Consider the following 25250-nt stretch of genomic DNA (forward strand, 5'->3'; position numbering starts at 1 on the left):
TTTAGTGATAACCAGAAATAAATCTTGATTTTCAAAAGTACTCTAGCACTTATATTAGAGTCAGATGTTTAAATTGCCATGTGTAAAGAGCTAACCAGAAGCCTTGCAAATCAGACCAACTTTGTGTCCCTGTTGTTGTCAAGTACACCCCTGGTGCAGGCTGACTTCATTTCTTCCTACGTAAGTAGGGTGTCTCGCCCAAAAACATCCTCTTGCACTGCTAAAGTAAATAAGTTAGACACAGACACCGTGGAACCACTAATTTCAGAACAATCATGTACTGTTTCATGTCAGAATTATTTTTACTGATTCTCCCATGAGCTAACAGCATGCTGCATAAGAAAGCAAGTGGGCACCAAATTCTATTTTCAATTGCGAATATGCATCAAGAAGATCATGTGACAGCAAATGTACCATGATAAAAGAATGCAAATATATTCTAGGCATGACAGGTTGAAAAATGTCTAGCACAGGTAGCATAGGGGAAGGTATAAAAGGGTGCATCGGGAGATCAGACCATCCTTGAATTACATAGGAAGACATTTATTTTTTGCAAGAAACATAGGAAGGTGCTTATTCTAGTAGAAAGCCAATGGCGTTAAACTGGTTTGTCATTGTCAATGTTAATCACTTCCTAGTATTATCAGCTAAATATGTCAGCTATCTATGCACTTAATACTCTAAGGACATAAAATTATAACCCCCAAGCGTGCAAGATCTGTTTTGCACAAACACGATCCCCCTAAATAGTAAGTATTTTTGGTTTGTGGACTCGAAAAACTCAATGCAACAATACGATAAGCGGGAAAAAACAATATTGTCAAACAATCCATATCCTACTTCCAGCATGGCCTGAATCATATATGATAGCATCATACTATTTGGTTGGCGTAAAAGCTGCGCCAGGAGCTAGTGGAAAATTCACCTTCCACTTGCATTATTCCATTTCGCAGTGTTAGTGTGAGAGACATTGATTCAACAGACTTGGCTCCTAGTAGCAACAGCCGCAGGCCGCTGGCTCGTTGACCTCAGGTTGAAGTGCACTGCCACGGGTCAGAGCTTGATGATGGCGAGGAGGGCGAGTGGCGGTCGGCGGCGTTGGGGAGATCTGGCCGCTGGGCGACGTGAGACGCACCTGCGGGTGAGCCGCGGGCCGCAGCGACGGGGAGAGCCGCCGGTTGTACGCCGAGGCGGTGGGGAGGTCAGCGGGGTCGAGGAACGCGGCTCCGGCGGCTGCCCGCCCTGCGGCGACAGATGCTAGGGCATCGCCGGGGGGAGAGAGATATGCAGCCGAGGCGCCAAAGGATGGCAACGCGGCCCAAGGAGCCTGGCCGCCTTCCACAAGAGCTTGGCCGCCGTGAAGGAGGCGACTACACCTGTCCTGCTCATGCGGTCATGCCCTCAAGGTGTTTGCGAGAATGTCGTCTCTGTTTGCAGAATGCACAGTATGCCGTGTCTGACACTTATTTGCAGAATGCAGAACACCATCATTTCATTCCATCGCAGATAAGATCAGTGCCAAGCTCGATAATGGATGGTCGCAATTGTATTAAGCATAGTCCACCTAGCTACATACTGAAAACAGCTTCAATCTTGCTGATCAGCATAGTCGACCTAGCTACACACTGAAAACAGCTTCAAGCTCCTTACTGATCAACGAGCATCGGAGCGACTAAGCTAGCTAACACTTTAGCGACCTTGTGCTTATAGAGGAAGGTTGGAATGGGCAGCTCGCTCGGGTCCGGCGACATGATGAAGGTCGGCATAGGCAGCTCGCTCGGGTCCGGCGACACCATGAATGTCGGGCCAGCGAACAAGGATGCCTCCGGGTCCACCTCCATCTTCGCCAGAGCCTTTGGCTTCTTGTCGGGCCGGTCCATCAACGGAGCGAGGCCAGCGAAGGGTGATGCCTCCACCACGGTACGAGGTGTCGCCTTCTTCTCCGACGCCACAGGGCCAGCGAAGAGTGTCGCCACCGAGTCTGCCACCATCTCAGTCGTAGGCTCTGCCTTCTCCGAAAGGTCGATCGACGGAGAAGGGCCAGCGAAGGATGTCACCACCGAGTCTAGCTCCATCTCAGTCACAGGCTTTGTCTTCTTCCCGAACCGGCCGGCCGACGGGGCGGGGCCGGCGGAGATTGATGCCTGCGAAGCTGCCACCATCTCAGCCGGAGGCCTCGGCTTCTTGTCGCACCGGTCGACGGATGGCGCGCGGCTCGCCGGCCTATTCCAGTTTTCTCTCGGCGTCTCCACGCGGCCGAGGCGCTCGACGCCGCCGTTCAAACTCTCGGCACGGCGGAGCGTCTTGTCAGTGGCCCAGCTGGAGCTCCGGGAAGCACGTCCGGGAAGGTCGATCTTGTCTCTGATCCAGCTTCGGCTCATCGAGGCACGTCCAGGCTGCTGCTTCTTGGTGTCCAGCTCCACACGAGCCGTGTACACCGCCGGAGGAGGCGTCAGGAGGAGGCAGCGCGCCGGGGTAGGCAACAGCGGCGGCAGGGTCGCAGCGACATGGCTAGCCATCTCTGCAAAACACAGGACACAGCAAAGAACAGAGAGACCAAGTGATTGCACAAGCGAAACAAGTAAACAGAACAATTGCGATGCTGAAATTCAGATGATGACCGGAGAAGAAAGAGGAAACTCGCCGGATTCTTTGCTCGCCGTCGGCGAGAGAAGCTCGCCGGGTTGTTAGGTCGCCAGGAGAACGTCGCGCGTGATCTATCGAGGGGACGGCTTGCTCGTCGGATCGAAGGAAAAGTGCGATCTATCCCCGCAGCCCGGCTGATATAGATCGACCCCCGATGCCCCGCCGCGTAGAAACCACGCAATCCGAGTTCGGCTCGTAACCGCCGCCAGCGCCGCCGCCCGTGGTCCAACCGCCGGAGCCACCAGCGACGCACTCATCCGATCTTTCCTCCTCTTCGTCGGTGGCCTGGGCATCCCGCGGTGGCGCGACTGCGCCTGCGCCTCCATTCCGCCGCCGCGTGCCATCCTGGCTCGGCATCGCGGCCGTCGTGGCCGCCGAGCTCTGTTACCCGCATGAGTCGCAGCTGTAAGAACCACGGTGAGGAGTCGCAGCAGCGACGAGATGCTGGCCGGGGTTCTTGCTTTCCTCCTGCGCTGATTGCTGCTCTTCCACGCTGCTCCATGGGTGGTCAGTTGTTGCGCTTGTCAAATGTTTGATGAAATGCTTGAGCAGGATGCCCGGTCCTTTCAATCAATTTGAGCAGAAGCAACTCCAGTAGTTCAATGTTAATAGAGCGAAGGGCGGATGCACATTCACGAGTTCACCATGTGTAATCACTAATTAATCTAGCATAGTAGGACTAAAGTCTACACTGACAAATAAGCTGGCACCTTAAGCCACCTACGATTCTCAAACTGAACAATCGAAACTGCATTTCTCAGTTATTGTTGGTGTCCATTTGTTAATTCCATGATAGATGCATATGTAACTTGGCGGCTTCCATGTATTATAATCCACTGAAATTGTTTGAAATTTGTGACTGGTTGCTTTTCTGCTTCATTCTATAAAGTGGGGCAGGGGGACCCCTTTCATTAAAAAAAACTAAAATGGTTCGAAATGAAAAAGTCAATACAATGCTCATACAATTTGTTTATTTTTTGAAAATAAAATCCATTTGAAAAATAGATAATTCATGAGCTTATTATGTAAGTAGCTTTGAGATTCCATCTATAAATAATTCTATTTTAATTTGTAACCCATGTATTACCCAATTCATGACTTGTATTATTATGGTTATAATGCTTTAACTCTTGCGGTGCCTTCCCAGGTGCCGCTGTCGACTATCGGGATCACTGCCAATCTCATCAAGGCTGAATTGTGCAACTACATCGGGGATTGCCATGACAGCACCTTCTCCTGGAAGGTTCGAGAGGTTTTTGCGGTTTTTGATTCTTCAACTACATCCAATTATCAGAGGTCTCCTGTTGGTTTTTGCGGCTTCCCTTCCGCTGTGATGGAGTCAAACTCGACAGATCTAGGGTAGGGGGTCCCAAGCTGGTAGCCTTAGGACGATGGTAATAGGGCAAGGGGGACACGATGTTTGCCCATATTCAGGCCCTCTCGAAGATGTAAAACCCTACGACCTACTTTGTTTGTATTGATTATGGATGGGGTACAGAATACATGTTGATCCACCTCGAGATCGTGTATAAATGAGTTGATTTTTCTCTACGGACTACACCCCTCTGTTTATATAGATGCCTGGGTACCTAGGGTTACACATAGGTTGGTTACATTCGAAGATAAACACGTCAAAGATTGCATTCATGCCTTGAAGTATGTGTCAAGTCTTCGGAAGATCTCATCTTGCACATAGGTCGGTTACATTCGAAGATAAACACGTCAAAGATGCATTCATGCCTTGAAGTATGTGTCAAGTCTTCGGAAGATTTCATCTTGCACATAGGTCGGTTACATCCGAAGATAAACACGTCGAAGATTGCATTCATGCCGTCTTGATTCCTCCATGGGGCCCAACGAATGTGGCCCACTGGTTGGTCATCTGGGGGTTCTCGACCCAACCAATGTCTCGGAGCCGACGTGGTTAACACCCCCCCATTCAGGATACCATCATTAGCCCTCGAACCAGTCTTCAAGCCGAGGACTATCCTCACAAAGGTTGTTGTTCATCTTAGGTCTTTGGCCTTGTAAATTGGTTCAATCATCTTCTTTGCGTGTTTGTCTCCAGACTGACTAGAATCTTGTCCGAGGAGCCCCAACTAAGCTTCCAAGTTTTTTTCTTTTCGCCGGATCCGAAGACCCTTTCAGTGCCTAGTTATCTTAACGACGAAGTATTCTTGTGTCAGGATGGGGACGTCGGTTTGGCGGTGTTCTGACAACTTCGACCGAACCCGAAATGCTACCACGCCTGCAAAACCGAAAGATGCCTTGAGTTATCGTTATATCGTGTTAGTGCAACACGAGGCCATTACTATTGGCACGTATTGTCAATAAAGTGACCGGGCCCCAGATTTTTGGCGTCATTACCAGCAAACCCCCTCGATTCACATGCACACGTTACACATACCACATTGGGTACTCGTGAAATTTACTACCACACAGTACACGCCTTTGGTGTTTTTACTTTTTACTGGCTTATAAAAGGCACACTGTAAAATGAATCAATCACCACGCTTTCCATCTTGCTCCTGCTTCCATCATCCTCAAGCTTCAGTGCCCAAAGAACAGAGCAAAAGCCTTCCGAGCTGCTTTCCCTCTCTCGGTTCTCTAGCATTCTTCTACTCCCATTGGAGTTGTTGGATTCCCTGAAAAGGAAAGGTGATGTGTCACAACAACAGAAAATATTTTCCTCGGTTAATAACAAAAAATTATCGAACTAGTAGGAGTCTACAAGCTAACAATGTAAACAACACCTGCACACAAACACAAAACAAAATGTTTGCACCCAACTTGTCAAGAGAGTTGTCAGTCCCCTTGTCTTGCCATTTGTCGGGGGGTGACCCCCAGGTAGTCCCAAGATGTCAAGCCGGACAGGGTGCCTGCCTGCCCGGTGCTACTTGTGAACTGTGTTAGGATTTCCCCGAAGACGAGAGGATGATGCAGTATAGTAGAGATAAGTATTTCCCTAAGTTAAGAACTAAAGTTATCAATCCAGTAGGAGAACCACGCAACACCTCGTTAGCAGCACCTGCACACAAATAACAAATCCTTGCAACCCAACGCGAACAAGGGGTTGTCAATCCCTTGGCGGTTACGTGCAAGATAAAATTATGTAGTAATTGATAGATAGATTGAAAAAAATACAAAATAAAATAAATAACATAAAATTGCATCAAGGTTTTGTAGGATTTTTAGTATGATAAAAGTAGACCCGGGGCCATAGTTTTCACTAGAGAGTTCCCTCTTGAAAATAGCATATGTTGGGTAAACAAATTACTGTTGGACAATTGATAGAAAAACAAGTAATCATGACGATGTCCAAGGCAATGATCATGTATATAGGCATCACGTCTGATACAAGTAGACCGACTCTTGCCTTACTATTACTCCAGACATCGAACGCTATCCAGCATGCATCTAAAGTATTAAGTTCATAAAGAATGGAGTAACGCCTTACTAAGCAAGATGACATGATGTAGTGATGACCCACAAGTATAGGGGATCAATTGTAGATCTTTTCGATAAGTAAGAGTGTCAAACCCAACGAGGAGCAGAAGGAAATGACAAGTGGTTTTCCGTAAGGTAATGTCTATAAGTGCTGAAATTGTAAGTAGCAGAGTAGTTTGATAGCAAGGTAATTTGTAACGAGCAAGTAATGATAGTAGTAACAAAAGTGCAGCAAGGTAGCCCAATCCTTTTGAGGCAAAGGACTGGCCAAAACGGTCTCTTATGATAAGCAAAGCGTTCTTGAGGGTACACGAGAATTTCATCTAGTCACTTTCATCATGTTGGCTTAATTCGTGTTTGGTACTTTGGTAATTTGATATGTGGGTGGACCGATGCTTAGGTGTTGTTCTTACTTGAACAAACCTCCTACTTATGATTAACCCTCCCGCAAGCATCCGCAACTACGAGAAAAATATTAAGAATAAATTCTAACCATAGCATTAAACTTTTGGATCCAATCGGTCCCTAATGGAATAGCGCATAAACTGGGGTTTAAGCTTCTGTCACTCTTGCAACCCATCATCTAATTGCTACTCCATAATGCATTCCCTTAGGCCCAAATATGATGAAGTATCATGTAGTCGACGTTCACATGACACCACTAAGGGAATCACAACATACATACTATCAAAATATCGAACACATATCAAGTTCACATGATTACTTGCAACATGATTTCTCCCGTGACCTCAAGAACAAAAGTAACTACTCACAAATGATAATCATGCTCAAGATCATAGGGGTATTAAATAGCATATTGGATCTAAATATATAATATTCCACCAAATAAACCATATAGTAATCAACTACAAGATGTAATCAACACTACTAGTCACCCACAAGCACCAATCTATAGTTTCAGTAACAAGATTGAACACAAGAGATGGACTAGGGTTTGAGAGGAGATGGTGCTATTGAAGATGTTGATGGAGATTGCCCTCCTCAAGATGGGAGAGTTGTTGTTGGTGATGATGATGATGATTCCCCCTTCGGGAGGGAAGTTCTCCCGACAGAATCGCTCCACCGGAGGGCAAAAGTGCTCCTTCCCAAGTTCCGTCTCGAGACGGCGGCGCTCCGTCCCGAAAATCCTCTCCTTACCTTTTCTAGGTCAAAATGACTTATATAACAGAAGATGGGCACCATAGGTGGACCTGGGTGAGCACAACCCACGAGGGTGCGCCTAGGCTGCCTGGCGCGCCCAGGTGGGTTGTGCCCACCTGGTGGGCACCCTTTGGTAGTTATTTACTCCAATATTCCTCAAATATTTCATAAAAATTCTCCGTGAAGTTTCAGCTCATTTGGAGTTGTGCAGAATAGATGGCCTGACGTAGCTTTTCCAGGTCCAAATTTCCAGCTGCCGAAATTCTCCCTCTTTGTGTATATCTTGCATATTAATACGTCTCCAACGTATCTATAATTTTTGATTGCTCCATGCTATATTATCTACTGTTTTGGACTATATTGGGCTTTATTTTCCACTTTTATATTATTTTTGGGACTAACCTATTAACCGGAGGCCCAGCCCAGAATTGCTGTTTTTTGCCTATTTCAGTGTTTCGGATAAACAGAATGTCAAACGGAGTCCAAACGGAATAAAATCTTCGGAAACGTGATTTTCTCACCGAACGTGATCCAGGAGACTTGGACCCTACTGCAAGGGATCAAAGAGGTGGTCACGAGGGTGGGGGCGCCCCCTAGGGCACGCCCCCTGCCTCGTGGGCCCCTCGGTGCTCCACCAACGTACTCCTTCCTCCTATATATACACACGTACCCCCAAACGATCAGAACAGGAGCCAAAACCCTAATTCCACCGCCGCAACTTTCTGTATCCACGAGATCCCATCTTGGGGCCTGTTCCGGAGCTCCGCCGGAAGAGGGCCGTCATCACGGAGGGCTTCTACATCATCCTAGCCCCTCCGATGAAGTGTGAGTAGTTTACCTCAGACCTTCAGGTCCATAGTTAGTAGCTAGATGGCTTTTTCTCTCTCTTTGAATCTCAATACAAAGTTCTCCCCCTCTCTTGTGGATATCTATTCGATGTAATCTTCTTTTTGCGGTGTGTTTGTTGAGACCGATGAATTGTGGGTTTATGATCAAGTCTATCTATAAATAATATTTGAATCTTTTCTGAATTCTTTTATGCATGATTGGTTATCTTTGCAAGTCTCTTCGAATTATCCGTTTGGTTTGGCCAACTAGATTGGTAGTTCTTGCCATGGGAGAAGTGCTTAGCTTTGGGTTCGATCTTGCGGTGTCCTTACCCAGTGATAGAAGGGGCAGCAAGGCACGTATTGTATCGTTGCCATCGAGGATAACAAGATGGGGTTTATTTCATATTGCATGAATTTATCTGTCTACATCATGTTATCTTGCTTAAGGCGTTAATCTGTTTTTAACTTAATACTCTAGATGCATGCTGGATAGCGGTCGATGAGTGGAGTAATAGTAGTAGATGCAGAATCGTTTCGATCTACTTGTCACGGACATGATGCCTATATACATGATCATGCCTAGATATTCTCATAATTATGCACAATTCTATCAATTGCTCATCAGTAATTTGTCACCCACCGTAGAATACTTATGCTCTTGAGAGAAGCCACTAGTGAAACCTATGGCCCCCGGGTCTATTCTCATCATATCAATCCCTATCACTTTTATATTGTTTTGCTATTTACTTTGCTTTTACTTTTTACTTTGCATCTTTATATCAAAAATACCAAAAATATTTTATCTATCAGATCTCACTCTCGTAAGTGACCGTGAAGGGCTTGACAACCCCTAATCGCGTTGGTTGCGAGTAGCTATCGCTTTGTGCAGGTACGAGGGACTTGAGCGTGGGCTCCTACTGGATTGATACCTTGGTTCTCAAAAACTGAGGGAAATACTTACGCTACTCTGCTGCATCATCTCTTCCTCTTCGGGGAAAACCAACGCAAGCTCAAGACGTAGCAAGAAGGATTTCTGGCGCCGTTGCCGGGGAGTCTACGCAAAAAGTCAACATACCAAGTACCCATCACAATCCCTATCTCTCGCATTACATTATTTTCCATTTGCCTCTCGTTTTCCTCCCCCCCCCCAATTCACCCTTGCCATTTTATTCGCCCTCTCTCTCTCTCTCTATCCTCCCTCTCTATTTGCCTCTTTTTGCCCTGTTCTTGTTTGCTCGTATGGTTGGAATAGTTGTTTATTTATTACTAAACAGAGAACTTAAGATCTATGGATCCTCATCCGCTTGCCAATCTTTTTAAGGGATCCAATTATGATGAACCAATTCCTAGTGATTTGGATGCACTAGATTATCTTTATAAGCTTTTGCCTGAAATCTGTAAATCTGAAAATCGTGATGAAGTGCTTTATGAAATGATTCATGATAGATCTTTGAATAAAAAGCATGATTGCAATGATTTTATTATAAATTCTCTTGATGTCAATTGTTCTAATAAGATGCAAAACCCTAAGCTTGGAGATGCTAGTTTTGCTATGTCCTCTACTTTTTGCAATGATCATGATTGGGGTGATTCTTCTTATGATATTGAAAATTTATTTAAGCCCCATGATGAATATGAGATTGATAATAGTGTTTGCAATATTACTTAAAGTGGGTTTGTAAGAGTGTCAAATTTAGATCCCACAAATTTGGAGAATGATCAATCTTATGAAATTTTTGATAAAAGTGGGTCTGGAAAGGTCATGACTTTAGTTAATGTTAATCCCACTATTTTGAAAGAGTGTCAACTTTGCATGCATGTGGATCGTGTTGAAAATATTTTATGTGATAGCTATTTTGTTGAATTTGCTTATGATACTACATATAATTATTACAAGAGAGGAAAATATGGTGGTAGAAATTTTCATGTTACTAAATTACCTCTCGTTATGTTGAGATTGCTATTATTTCTTTCCGCTTCCTTGCATATGCTAGTTTTTGCTTGCTATGATAATTTGTTTGACTTTAAGATGCCTATGCATAGGAAGTATGTTAGACTTAGATGTGTTTGTCACATGATTTACGATGCTCCTTTTGTGCTTCAATTCTTGTCTTTCTTGTGAGCATCATTAAAATTACCATTGCCTAGCTATAAGGCTTTAAAGAAAAGCGCTTGTTGGGAGACAACCCAATATTTTTCCTTGCTGTTATTAAATAAATAAATTATTTAGCCTCTGTTTTGTTTGTGTTTTTTGTGTTTAATTAGTGTTTGTGCCAAGTAGAACCGTTGGGAAGACTTGGGGAAAGTCTTGTTGAACTTGCTGTAAAAAACAGAAACTTTAGTGCTCACGAGGACTACTGTCATTTTTATTTGAAGAGTGCTATTTAGTTAATTATTTTTGCAGATGATTAATAGATAAATTCCTCACGTCCAGAAATTTATTTTAGAATTTTTGGGATTCCAGATCTTGCGCTAGCTACAGATTACTACAGACTGTTCTGTTTTTGACAGATTCTGTTTTTAGTGTGTTGTTTGCTTATTTTGATGAATCTATGGCTAGTAAAATAGTTTATAATCCATAGAGAAGTTGGAATACAGTAGGTTTAACACCAATATAAGTAAAGAATGAGTTAATTACAGTACTTTTAAGTGGTCTTTTGTTTTCTTTCGCTAACGGAGCTCACGAGTTTTCTATCTTGAGTTTTGTGTTGTGAAGTTTTCAAGTTTTGGGTGAATTCTTTTGATGGATTATGGAACAAGGAGTGGCAAGAGCCTAAGCTTGGGGATGCCCAAGGCACCCCCAAGATAATCCAAGGACACCAAAAAGTCAAAGCTTGGGGATGCCCCGGAAGGCATCCCCTCTTTTCGTCCACTTCCATCGGTAATTTACTTGGAGCTATATTTTTATTCACCAACATGATATGTGTTTTGCTTGGAGTGTCTTGTATTATTTGTGTCTTTGTTTGTTAGTATGCCACAATCATCCTTACTGTACACACCTTTTGAGAGAGCCATACATGAATAAAAATTTGATAGAATACTCTATGTGCTTCACTTATATCCTTTGAGCTAGATAATTTTGCTCTATATGCTTCACTTATATCCTTTGAGCTAGATAATTTTGCTCTATATGCTTCACTTATATCCTTTGAGCTAGATAATTTTTCTCTATGTGCTTCACTTATATCTTTTGAGCGTTATAATTTTGCTCTATGTGCTTCACTTAGATCTTTTAGAGCACGGTGGTGGATTCGTTTTAAAGAAACTATTGATCTCTCATGCTTCACTTAAATTAATTTGAGAGTCTCTTAATAGCATGGTAATTTTCCTAATAATAATACGCTTGGTATTCAAGATTTGTGAAACTTTCTTTTGAGTGTGTTGAATACTAAGAAAAGATTGAAGCATGATAATTGTTTTGAGATATGGATGTGATAATATTAAAGTCATGCTAGTTGAGTAGTTGTGAATTTAAAGAATACTTGTGTTGAAGTTTGTGATTCCCGTAGCATGCACATATGGTGAACCGTTATGTGATGAATTCGGAGCATGATTTATTTATTGATTGTCTTCCTTATGAGTGGCGGTCGGGGACGAGCGATGGTCTTTTCCTACCAATCTATCCCCCTAGGAGCATGCGCGTAATACTTTGCTTTGATAACTTCTAAATTTTTGCAATAAGTATATGAGTTCTTTATGACTAATGTTGAGTCCATGGATTATACGCACTCTCACCCTTCCACCCTTGCTAGCCTCTCTAATACCGCACAACTTTCGCCGGTATCATACACCTACCATATCCTTCCTCAAAACAGCCACCATACCTACCTATTATGGCATTTCCATAGCCATTCTGAGATATATTGCCATGCAACTTTCCACCATCTAGTTCATCATGACATATCCATCATTGTCATATTGCTTAGCATGATCATGTAGTTGACATAGTATTTGTGGCAAAGCCACCGTTCATAATTCTTTCATACTTGTCACTCTTGATTCACTGCATATCCCGGTACACCGCCGGAGGCATTCATATAGAGTCATACTTTGTTTTAGTATCGAGTTGTAAATAAATAGAAGTGTGATGATCATCATTCAATAGAGCATTGTCCCAAAAAAGGCCAAAGAAAAAAAATAAGGCCCAATAAATAAATAAATAAAAAGGGGCGTGCTTCAAAGTAGCACCATGATATAGCAAGTATCATATATTGTGCTTCAAAGTAGCACCATGTTCTTCATATAGAGAGTCTCATATGTTGTCACTTTCATATACTAGTGGGAATTTTACGTTATAGAACTTGGCTTGTATATTCCAATGATGGGCTTCCTCAAATTGCCCTAGGTCTTCATGAGCAAGCAAGTTGGATGCACACCCACTAGTTTCTTTTGTTGAGCTTTCATACATTTATAGCTCTAGTGCATCCGTTGCATGGCAATCCCTACTCACTCACATTGATATCTATTGATGGGCATCTCAATAGCCGGTTGATATGCCTAGTTGATGTGAGACTATCTTCTCCTTTTTGTCTTCTCCACAACCACCATTCTATTCCACCTATAGTGCTATATCCATGGCTCACGCTCATGTATTGCGTGAAGATTGAAAAAGTTTTGAAAAAGTTAGAGTATGAAACAATTGCTTGGCTTGTCATCGGGGTTGTGCATGATTTAAATACTTTGTGTGGGGAAGATGGAGCATAGCCAGACTATATGATTTTGTAGGGATAACTTTCTTTGGCCATGTTATTTTGAGAAGACATAATTGCTTTGTTAGTATGCTTGAAGTATTATTATTTTCTATGTCAATATAAACTTTTGTCTTGAATCTTTCTAATCTGAATATTCATACCACAATTAATAAGGTTTGCATTGACATTATGCCAAGTAGCACTCCGCATCAAAAATTCTTTTTTATCATTTACCTACTCGAGGACGAGCATGAATTAAGCTTGGGGATGCCTGATACGTCTCCAACGTATCTATAATTTTTGATTGCTCCATGCTATATTATCTACTGTTTTGGACTATATTGGGCTTTATTTTCCACTTTTATATTATTTTTGGGACTAACCTATTAACCGGAGGCCCAGCCCAGAATTGCTGTTTTTTTGCCTATTTCAGTGTTTCGGATAAACAGAATATCAAAACGGAGTCCAAACGGAATAAAATCTTCGGAAACGTGATTTTCCCACCGAACGTGATCCAGGAGACTTGGACCCTACTGCAAGGGATCAAAGAGGTGGTCACGAGGGTGGGGGCGTCCCCCTAGGGCGCGCCCCCTGCCTCGTGGGCCCCTCGGTGCTCCATCGACGTATTCCTTCCTCCTATATATACGCACGTACCCCCAAACAATCAGAACAGGAGCCAAAACCCTAATTCCACCACCGCAACTTTCTGTATCCATGAGATCCCATCTTGGGGCCTGTTCCGGAGCTCCGCCAGAAGAGGGCCGTCATCACGGAGGGCTTCTACATCATCCTAGCCCCTCCGATGAAGTGTGAGTAGTTTACCTCAGACCTTCGGGTCCATAGTTAGTAGCTAGATGGCTTTTTCTCTCTCTTTGAATCTCAATACAAAGTTCTCCCCCTCTCTTGTGGATATCTATTCGATGTAATCTTCTTTTTGCGGTGTGTTTGTTGAGACCGATGAATTGTGGGTTTATGATCAAGTCTATCTATGAATAATATTTGAATCTTTTCTGAATTCTTTTATGCATGATTGGTTATCTTTACAAGTCTCTTTGAATTATCCGTTTGGTTTGGCCAACTAGATTGGTAGTTCTTGCCATGGGAGAAGTGCTTAGCTTCGGGTTCGATCTTGCGGTGTCCTTACCAAGTGATAGAAGGGGCAGCAAGGCACGTATTGTATCGTTGCCATCGAGGATAACAAGATGGGGTTTATTTCATATTGCATGAATTTATCTCTCTACATCATGTCATCTTGCTTAAGGCGTTACTCTGTTTTTAACTTAATACTCTAGATGCATGCTGGATAGCGGTCGATGACTGGAGTAATAGTAGTAGATGTAGAATCGTTTCGATCTACTTGTCACGGACGTGATGCCTATGTACATGATCATGCCTAGATATTCTCATAATTATGCACAATTCTATCAATTGCTCAACAGTAATTTGTTCACCCACCGTAGAATACTTATGCTCTTGAGAGAAGCCAGTAGTGAAACCTATGGCCCCCGGGTCTATTCTCATCATATCAATCCCTATCACTTTTATATTGTTTTGCTATTTACTTTGCTTTTACTTTTTACTTTGCATCTTTATATCAAAAATACCAAAAATATTTTATCTATCAGATCTCACTCTCGTAAGTGACCGTGAAGGGCTTGACAACCCCTAATCGCGTTGGTTGCGAGTAGCTATCGCTTTGTGCAGGTACGAGGGACTTGAGCGTGGGCTCCTACTGGATTGATACCTTGGTTCTCAAAAACTGAGGGAAATACTTACGCTACTCTGCTGCATCATCCCTTCCTCTTCGGGGAAAACCAACGCAAGCTCAAGACGTAGCACATATTATGAGAGAAAAGGCATTATAATTACTCCAGAAAGCATTATTATGGATAAAAACATTATAAATAATAGTAAGAAAACATGATGCAAAATGGACGTATCATGTAGACAAAGTAAACTCATGCATGAATAAACCCCATCTTTTTACCCTTAATAGCAACGATACATACATGTCATGTTCCCTTCTGTCACTGGGAAGATCGAACCCATTATAAAGCACCTCTCTCATTGCAAGATAAATCAATGTAGTTGGCCAAATCAAGTCAATAGATCGGAGAGAAATACAAAGCTATAATAATCATTCATACAAATGTTCAGAGAAGACTCAAATAATATTCATGGATAATCTGATCATAAACTCATAATTCATCGGATCCCAACAAACACACCACAAAAAGTGATTACATCGAATAGAACTCCAAGAACATCGATGAGAACATTGTATTGAAAATAAAATAGTGAGAATAAGCCATCTAGCTACTTACTATGGATCCATAGGTTTGTGGTAAGCTACTCACGCATCATCGGAAGGGCAACAAGGTTGATGTAGAGCCCCTCCGTGATCGATTCCCTCTCTGATGGAGTGCCGGAGAAGGCCTCCAGATGGGATCTTAATACGTCTCCAACGTACCTATAATTTTTGATTGTTCCATACTGTTTTATTATCAATCTTGAATGTTTTATAATCATTTTATAGTCATTTTATATCATTTTTTGGTACTAACCTATTGACATAGTGCCAAGTGCCAGTTCCTGTTTTTCCGTGTTTTTTACATCGCGGAAAATCAATATCAGACGGAGACCAAATGCCACGAAATTTTACGGAGATTTTTTATGGGCCAGAAGGAACATAACGGGCCCTGGTTGCACCTGGGGGGTGCCCCAAGGGGGGCACAACCCACCAGGGCGCGCCAGGAGGCCCAGGCGCGCCTTGGTGGGTTGTGCCCACCTCGGGTGCCCCCTGGACCGCCTCTTTGCTCTATAAATACCCCAATATTTCCAAAACCATAGGGGAGTCGACGAAATATTCATCCAGCCACCGCAGAGTCCAGAACCACCAGATCCAATCTAGACACCATCACAGAGGGGTTCACCACTTCCATTGGTGCCTCTCCGATGATGTGTGAGTAGTTCTTTGTAGACCTTCGGGTCCGTAGTTAGTAGCTAGATGGCTTCATCTCTCTCTCTCTTGATTCTCAATACAATGGTCTCTTGGAGATCCATATGATGTAACTCTTTCGCGGTGTGTTTGTTGGGATCGATGAACTTTGAGTTTATGATCAGATCTATCTTTTTATATCCATGAAAGTATTTGAGTTTCTTTGATCTCTTTTATGCATGATCTCTTATAGCCTTGTATTTCTTCTCCGATATTTGGGTTTTGTTTGGCCAACTTGATCTATTTATCTTGCAATGGGAAGAGGTGCCCGGTAGTGGGTTCGATCTTACGGTGATCCTAGTGACAGAAAGGGAACCGATATGTATGTATCGTTGCTACTAAGGATAAAAAGATGGGATCTATATCTACCGCCATAGATAAATGGATCTTGTCTACATCATGTCATCGTTCTTGTTGCATTACTCCAGTTTTTCATGAACTTAATACACTAGATGCATGCTGGATAGCGGTCGATGTGTGGAGTAATAATAGTAGATGCGGACAGGAGTCGGTCTACTAATCTTGGACGTGATGCCTATGTAATGATCATTGCCTAGATATCGTCATAATTATTTTAGGTTCTATCAATTGCCCAATAGTAATTTGTTCACCCACCATTTGCTATTTTTCTCGAGAAAAGCCACTAGCGAAACCTACGGCCCCAGGGTCTTCGTTCTCATATATTTGCCTTTGCGATATATTTTTCTCTTGCTTTTATTTTCAGATCTATTAAACCAAAAATAAAAAATATCCTGCAACACTTTATTTTATTTGCAATCTATTTATTCAATCTATAACAACTTTCTCCCGTCAACACGCCATTTCTGGCGCCGTTACCCGAAAGGGATTGACAACCCCTTTAACACGTTGGGTTGTGAGGTGTTGTTATTTGTGTGCAGGGGCTGTTTACGTTGTGTTGCTTGGTTCTCCTACTGGTTCGATAACCTTGGTTTCATATCTGAGGGAAATACCTACTGCCGCTGTGCTACATCATCCCTTCCTCTTTGGGGAAAAACCGACGTAGCTTCAAGCGACATCAAAAGGAATGTCAGGCGCCGTTGCCGGGGAGAATCTTCTTCATAACCAGGTTCCTAATCACAAATATCATCTCCTTGCAATTTACATTATTTGCCATTTGCATGTCATTTTCCACTCCCCCACTTCACAAAAATTTGCCGTTTTATCCGCTTCTCTTTTTCGTTTGCCGTTTTCTTGTGGATCTGTTTTGAGTGCAATCTTGTTGTGTAGTCATCACGACTTAAGAGAACACCAAGTTATGTGCTTTCTCAAATACCAACAACAATACTGCGGAGACTTGTGATATTAATACTGCTTTGTTGAATCTTGTCATGAAAGACCAATTTTCCGGTACTCCTAATGAGGATGCCGCGTCCCATCTTAATACCTTCATGGAATTATGCGATATGCAAAAGAAAAAAGATGTGGACAATGATGTGGTCAAGATGAAATTATTTTCATTTTCCTTGCATGATTCTGCAAAAAAGTGGTTCTCTTCTTTGCCTCGCAATAGTATCGATTCTTGGAATAAGTGCAAAGATGCTTTTATCACTAAGTATTTTCCTCCCGCAAAAATTATTTCCCTTAGAACCCAGATCATGAATTTCATGCAACTTGAACATGAGCATGTTGCACAATCTTGGGAAATGATGAAAATGATGCTAAGGAATTGCCCAACTCATGGGTTAAATCTTTGGATGATCATACAAAATTTGTATGCGGGGTTGAATTTTGTTTCTCGTAATCTTTTAGATTCTGCCGTAGGTGATACTTTTATGCAAATTACTTTGGGTGAAGCCACCAAATTTCTTGACAATATCATGGAAAATTATTCGCAATGGCATACCGAAAGGGCTCCTACTAGTAAAAAGGTTAAATCGGTTGAAGAAATTTCTTCTTTGAGTGAAAAAGTTGATGCTCTTGTGAAATTGGTTGGTAGTAGAAGTGCTCCTATTGATCTTAATGACATGCCTCTGTCTACTTTGATTGAGCAAACTAGTGATGCCATAGATGTGAATTTTATCTCTCGAAATAATTTCAATAACAATGCTTATAGAGGTAATTTTAATCCTAGGCCTTTTCCTAGTAATTCCTCTAATAAGTATGGTAACTCCTATGGAAATCAATCTTATAATAATAATAGGAATACCTCTGATCTTGAGAATAATATTAAAGAATTTATCAACACGCAAAAAGTTTTCAACACTTCCATAGAAGAAAAGTTGAACAAGATTGATGATTTGTCTAGAAGTGTTGATAGAATTGCTTATGATGTGGAAAATCTCAAGATGAAAATTTTTGTGCCTAAAGTAGATGAATCAATTAAAGCTCTTTATATTTATATGGATGAAAGTAAGAAAAGGACCGCTATGCTTAGAGCTAAAAGAGAATTTTTAGAAAAAGCGTTTACTAGTGATTTCTTTCGCAAAAGTGATGAAGATCTTAAAATGATTGGTGTTTCTTCTGTTGATTCCTTGTTTAGTAAAGTTAATATTGATGAAAAAGTGATGTAGGGTAGAATCCTAGTGGCCCGATCTTTCACGAAAGGAGCGGATCCCGCGAAGAACACGAAGAACATGAGGGGAAACACGAGGGGAAAATCATGAGGGGAACACAAGAGAACACTCAACCAACAAGAAATAGTCACACATGTGCTAGATCCATGAACACAAAGGGAGATACAAGATCCAAAGTCAACAACGGACACGAGACACGAGACGAAGTCTTCAATATTGTATCTTCATAGTTTAACAGTCCGGCTAATGGAGATAGTCCGGCTATCCGGAGACCCCCTAATCCAGGACTCCCTCAGTAGCCCCTGAACCAGGCTTCAATGACGATGAGTCTGGCGCGCAGTATTGTCTTCGGTATTGCAAGGCGGGTTCCTTCTCCGAATACATCACAGAAGAATTTGAATACGAGGATAGTGTCCGACCCTGCAAAATAAGTTCCACATTCCACCGTAGAGAGAATAATATTTTCGCAGATCTAATGGCGTTACGTCATGGCCCGGTGATTATTCGAACCATTTCTTTTAACCAGCCCCACACATAATGCGAGGTAGTTTTTCGACACATCTTGTCAAAGCAGAGATCGTGTCCCCTTATTACGGGGTTCTCATTAATATGGGCGTGGGTAACCCAACCGCGCCATCAATTGCGGCGCTTGGGGGATAAGCGAGTTTTACCAGGCAAGTGGGGACGCTTAGTTTTGTCCGCCCATATAAAGGGATAAGGATTCACCTTTCTATCCATGCCTTCTTCCTCCTTTGCTCATCCGCTCCCGCATACTCGAGCTCTAGCGCCCAAGTCCTCACTTCCATCTCAACCTTCTCCAACCATGTCCGGAGCGGGAGGCAAGTGGATGGTCTCCTCCGTCACAGAGGGAGACATCAAGAAACTGAGGAGAGCCGGATACCTGCCCAACGACATCGCGCATCGGCTCCCAGATGAGGGGCAGCTCATCCGCACCCCCAGGCCCCATGAGAGGGTGGTATTCCTCACCCATTTCATTCGTGGACTGGGATTCCCTCTCCATCCTTTCGTCCGGGGGCTCATGTTTTATTACGGCCTGGATTTCCACGATCTGGCCCCGAACTTCATCCTCAACATCTCGGCATTTATCGTCGTGTGCGAGGCCTTCCTCCGCATCAAGCCCCACTTCGGCTTATGGATGAAGACCTTCAACGTCAAGCCGAAGGTGGTGGGCGGCCGCCAGGCGGAGTGCGGAGGCGCTATGGTGGGCAAGATGCCCAACATAACATGGCTCGAGGGCTCCTTTGTGGAAACCATAAAGGGGTGGCAATCGGGGTGGTTCTATATCACCGAGCCGCGTGACCCCGCATGGGTAGCGGCCCCCGAGTTCCGATCTGGCATCCCCATGCAGCTCACCTCCTGGAAAGAGAAGGGCCTGTCCTGGGGTAGTTCGAAAGAGCTAACCGGACTCCAAACATGTATTCAAAACATGATGGACAAGAAGTTCAAGCTTGTCAACATAGTCCAGGTTATGCTCATCCGCCGGATACTCCCGTGCCAACAACGGGAGTTCACCTTGTGGGAGTTCAATCCGGCGCAGCACTGGACTCTGAACATGTTCTTCGACACGACTCATGAAGACGCCTGGAGGGTGCTGTTCAAAAGTGCCGAGGTCCCTCCCCCTATCACTGAGGATCGCGGATTCAGCGCGAAGCGCCAAGCTAGTGCGGTAAGCTGCTTTACCTTTCACATGATACTTATTTTTTATATAGATTGACTCTATGCGGGATCTAAACTCCCGGACCTTTGACAGGACTGGCAGAAGATGGCCGGACAGACCGACTGTCCGGCTCCTTTGCCCGAAGGCCCCGCAGACACTCTTCTGGCGAAGATGCTGACTCCGGCCCCTTATAAGGTGCCGGAGAAGACCAAGAAGGCCAAGGGAACTCGAAAGAGTTCCCGACGCCAGGCGTCGTCGGACTCACCGTCCTATGACTCTGCGGCGCACTCTTCCCCTAAAGACGAGGAGGAGGAAGAAGATGATCCCCCACCGACTGGGGGAGACAAGAAAAGGAAGGCCGCCCCAACTGCGGAGGCCGGAGGGTCCAAGAAGGGAAGGACTCTCTTTCCGGACAGCTCCACCGCCGCCGACGAAAGCGAAGATGAGTGGTTGCCTAGGGCCAAGCCCCCGGGGAGATCGTAAGTATTCGGATACCAAAGTTACCCATGGGATTCCTTTATCACACTACTTTTCCTAACGCCGAACTTAATTGTGCAGGCCGCCCCGAGCCAATATCGAGGTATCATCGGACGGCTCCCTGGGCTCGTCAGACATGGATAGCGACCCAGTCCCGACTGCCACCTCCCCTCATCCTGCCGACGACGCCGAGGTGTTGTCTCAAGAGGCACCGGATCAAGGGGAGACAGTCCCGGAGGCGCCTCAAGGCGACCTTCTGGACTTCGGGAGCCGCGGGGACGGGGCCCCCGAGAGCTCCGAGTTCGGCCCTCATCCGAACACCGTGCCGGACCCACCAGCGGTTCGAGACTCAGGCAGGTGGCCTCCTTCTAAGGGGGGCAAAACGCCTATGCCGGTGACCTCTGTCCATCCAGAGGCACCGGATAATCTGCTGGAAGCGCTTTGCAGCGCTTCCATCGACGAGGAGCACCGCACTATCATGAGTGCGGTGATCCAGAAGGTTCAGTCCGCCAAGAGCGGATTGACTGAAGCATGTGCCAGCCTTCTAACAGGCTTTGAGGTAAGTGTGTTTAAAATGTAGTAGAAATATTACCGCATAGACAGTAGCCCCTGATGCTTTGTTCGGTGTTCACAAAGAAAAGCCAGATAGAGGATCAAAAAATATCGCAGGAGTCTAATATAAGTATGTCAATATGCATATGCAGGCTTCGCTGCTGGCGTCCGCCGCACTAACTGCGGAGGTCGCCGTACTGAAGCAGGACCTCGAGGGATCCAAGAAAGAGCTCGACCTTGCCAAGAGGCAGCTCGAGGAGAACAAGGGTAAGTAATACCCCGTCTATAGATATGTATATATAAAAAGGACGCCATTGCAAAATGACAGGATCGTTGTATGTTTGCCAGGGGCCACGACCGAGGTGGCGACCCTGAAGCAAGTGCTAACCAAGGCTGAAGATACAGCGGCCAAGGAGCGCACTGAGCAAGAGAAGCACGAGGCTCGGGTGGGCGAGGTGCAGCAAGAGCTCCAGGCTCTCGTGACAAAGCACGAGGCGTTGGAGCTTGACTCGAAGACGCGAGAGTCTGAGCTTGCCGCGGCCCTTGAGAGTGCAAAGAGTGCCAAGGCCAAGGCCCAGAAGGCCCTCCAGGAGATCGACACGATGAAGAAGATAGCGGTGGGTAAGGCTTTCTATATGCAAAGCAAGCATGTAAAAGTAACTTACCGATTGCTTACCCGGATCCGAAGCTCTTCAGGAGCATTCGCAGATTTGCCCCGCAGTGTGTCCGATGCCGCACAATTTTACCAGGCCGAGGACGGAAGCTCGACGAAGAAGCTGTTCTGGTCTCAGTATGCTGAGGCCGAACATCCGGTGCCGATGAGCGACCAGCTGAAGCAGATGGTCAAGCTACATAAGGCGGCCGATCAGGCCATGAAGGGCTTTATAGTCCGGTTGTGGCCTGGCGACGCCCTTCCAAACAGCTTCTTCGGCCTGGTGAGGCGGCTTGTGGATGCCTGCCCACGGCTGGAGGTCGTCAAGCGATCCGTCTGCATTGAAGGTGCACGCCGGGCTTTCGCCCGTGTAAAAAAGCAGTGGGTCAAGCTCGACGCCGTGAAGCTGATCAAGGAGGGGCCGCCGGAGGGCAAGGAGCACCGCCACCCTGAGATGTATTACGAGGGTGTTCTGCCGGGTGCCCGTCTTATCGCGGATGAGTGTTCGAAAGATGTAATATTTGAGTAAACTTGCTCGTTTTATCCTGTATTTATGAAAACTTGTTTCATATGCGCTAGGCAACGTTTGTTTGAATTTAAAATATTACCTTCTGTTTGGCTGTTTATCCAATCTGAGAGATGGATAGTCCTCGGCTTCTGCCCCCATGCCGCTAGTGCTGGGGTGTTCGGGATAAACCTGAGCACTCTTGTTCCCATATTTGGGTCCTTCGAGGGAGCTGCTCAGCACAACGAACAAGGCAACCGGACTAATATTGCTTTATCACTCTCACTTAGCCATAGAATTCTATAATTTTAAATTTCGGCGAAGCCCCTGGTATTCAGAAGGCCGAATTCGGGGCGTGATACACGCCTTTAAGCCGGACAGGGCCGGCCCCTCGCCCTAAGCGGCATAAGTCTTTAGGGACTCGAAAAAGCTCGCCGAACAGCGACCAGTCTCTTGCCTTATCATGACAGTCAGTTTTAGCTTTCTCTACTGAGGTGCTCAGCCCAACAGAACCGGGGCACAATCGCAGTAGTTCTCCTAGCGCTACCTTAGCCGATAGAGCGGAACGTAAGGTACCAAAACATAGGAGCCGGGCAAACCCAACATTTGACCAAATACATGATTCGGAGCTGATGCATATAATGCTATAAGTTCGGGGTGCCGCACTTGTGAAAGTGTTCGGACTTTTCACACCGCATTGTGGGGTACGTGAGCCCCTGGTATATTGGTCGTACCAAAGTGTACGGTTGCAAGGCGTCGTTAACGAACACACACACAAACACACACACACACACACACATATATATATAATGCAATAATGGTCGTAATGTAATGCATTGTTTATTAAAAAGCTGCGTTGAAGCAGAGTGATACAGATAGTGCGATAAGCAAAAAGTAGGACTAAGTCTCTTCCAAGGGCTAGCTGAGGGATGATATGAAATTGGAGATCAACCTGGGAATTCCGTTGTATAACGTAGTTGTCTGCCTCCTTGGTTGTTGCATCATGTCTTCGGCAATAGTGCTGCCGGTCAGTGTTTTCAAAGATTAAGATCCTGAAAAAAGATAAAATAACCAAATGGGAAGCCCTTAGTGCGGTTTAGGCCGCATTTTGGGGCGTGCCGCAGTTGTGCCCCCTCCCCACCTGTGCCCATGGTATTTTTAATGCGTAATTATGTACGCGCGGCACGAATATCGTCGTTGGGCTGGAATTGGGGTGGCCGCCGTATTGCTACGCGAGCTCATATCGCGCCAGGTAGTCTATTTGCTGATTGCCCCGAGCGCGCTTGAAGGTGTCCGGGCTTTGAAACGCCGAACTCGTTGATTGCCTTGAGAGGCTGCTTTGCGCTTCTGCTGCGAGGGCCGCGGTGTGCTCCTCTGTTCGGAGGGAGCTCTCTGTGTTTCCATTGACTGTAATAACTCTGCGGGGTCCTGGCATCTTGAGCTTGAGGTATGCATAATGCGGTACCGCATTGAATCTAGCAAATGCGGTTCGCCCGAGCAGCGCGTGATAACCATTGCGGAACGGGACTATATTGAAGATTAACTCTTCGCTTCGGAAGTTATCCGGGGATCCGAAGACCACTTCCAGTGTAATTGAGCATGTGCAATGGGCCTCTACGCCTAGAATAACGCCCTTAAAGGTCGTTTTTGTGGGTTTGATCCTTGAGGGGTCTATACCCATTTTGCGCACTGGGTCCTGATAAAGCAGGTTCAGGCTGCTGCCGCCGTCCATAAGGACTCGAGTGAGGTAAAATCCGTTGATGATTGGGTCTAGGACCAGTGTGGGAAATCCTCCATGATGGATACTAGTGGGGTGGTCCCTGCGATCGAAGGTGATCAGGCAGGAGGACCAAGGGTTGAACTTTGGGGCGACTGGCTCCAACGCATATACGTCCCTGAGCGCACGCTTCCGCTCCCTCTTGGGGATGTGGGTTGCGTATATCATGTTCACCGTCCGCACTTGCGGGGGAAACCTCTTCTGTCCTGAAGTGTGCGGCTGCCGGGGTTCCTCCTCGTCATCGCCATGCGGCCCCTTGTCCTTGTTTTCGGCAATTAACTTGCCGGACTGCTTGAACACCCAACAATCCCTGTTGGTGTGATTGGCTGGCTTGTCTGGGGTGCCGTGTATTTTACACGAGCGATCGAGTATACGGTCCAAGCTAGACGGACCCGGCGTACTTTGTTTGAATGGCTTTTTCCGCTGACCGGGTTTAGAGCCCTTGAATCCGGCATTGACTGCCGTATCCTCAGTATTTTCGCTGTTAATGCGGCGCTTATGCTTGTTGCGACGTGACCTACTATTTCCATCCTTGGTATCTAAGGTACCATGGTTTTTTGAGAGGTTATTACTGCGAGCCAGCCAGCTGTCTTCTCCCGCACAAAAGCGGGTCATGAGCGTCGTGAGAGCTGCCATAGATTTCGGCTTTTCCTGATCAAGGTGCCGGGCTAGCCACTCGTCTCGGATATTGTGCTGGAAAGCCGCTAAGGCCTCCGCATCCGGACAGTCAACGATTTGATTTTTCTTTGTAAGGAACCGAGTCCAGAATTGCCTGGCCGACTCTTCTGGCTGCTGAATTATGTGGCTCAAATCATCGGCGTCTGGTGGTCGCACATAAGTGCCCTGAAAGTTGTCGAGGAATGCGGCTTCCAGATCTTCCCAACAGCTAATGGTGTCCGCTAGCAAGCTATTAAGCCAATGCTGCGCTGGTCCTTTGAGCTTTAATGAGAGGTATTTGATGGCGTGTAAGTCATCACCGCGGGCCATGTGGATGTGGAGGAGGAAGTCCTCAATCCATACTGCGGGATCTGTTGTGCCGTCGTATGATTCAATGTTTACAGGTTTGAAACCTTCTGGGAATTGATGTTCCATTACTTCGTCTGTGAAGCATAAGGCGTGTGCGGCGCCTCTGTATTGGGCTATATCTCGACGCAGCTCGAATGGGTCTTGTCCGCTGTGTTCGTCCCGGCCGGGTTTTCTTTTACTGTATCCGGCGTGACGTTTTTTGTCTCGCAGAGTGGTGTTCCCTCGTGATCCGTAGATCGATCTTGAATGATTTGCCTTGTCCTCCAACATGTCTCG

The 25250-nt window shown here is 45.2% G+C and overlaps 1 protein-coding gene across 1 annotated transcript; it reads right to left on the minus strand.

Moving 5' to 3' along the window:
- Positions 1-1524: 1524 nt before the first annotated feature.
- Positions 1525-2909, minus strand: LOC125514623 (uncharacterized). Its single transcript, XM_048679960.2, has one exon. The coding sequence runs from the start codon at positions 2517-2519 to the stop codon at positions 1647-1649; it is 873 nt and encodes a 290-aa protein (XP_048535917.2). The 5' UTR covers positions 2520-2909; the 3' UTR covers positions 1525-1646.
- Positions 2910-25250: the final 22341 nt, after the last annotated feature.

This window comes from Triticum urartu, chromosome 6A (genome assembly GCF_056163025.1).
Source record: "Triticum urartu cultivar PI428250 chromosome 6A, HENAU_Tu73, whole genome shotgun sequence".
Lineage (NCBI taxonomy): Eukaryota > Viridiplantae > Streptophyta > Magnoliopsida > Poales > Poaceae > Triticum > Triticum urartu.

Coding starts and splice junctions, on each gene's coding strand:
- LOC125514623 (XM_048679960.2), bottom strand. CDS start 2,519: ATGGCTAGCCATGTCGCTGCGACCCTGCCGCCGCTGTTGCCTACCCCG.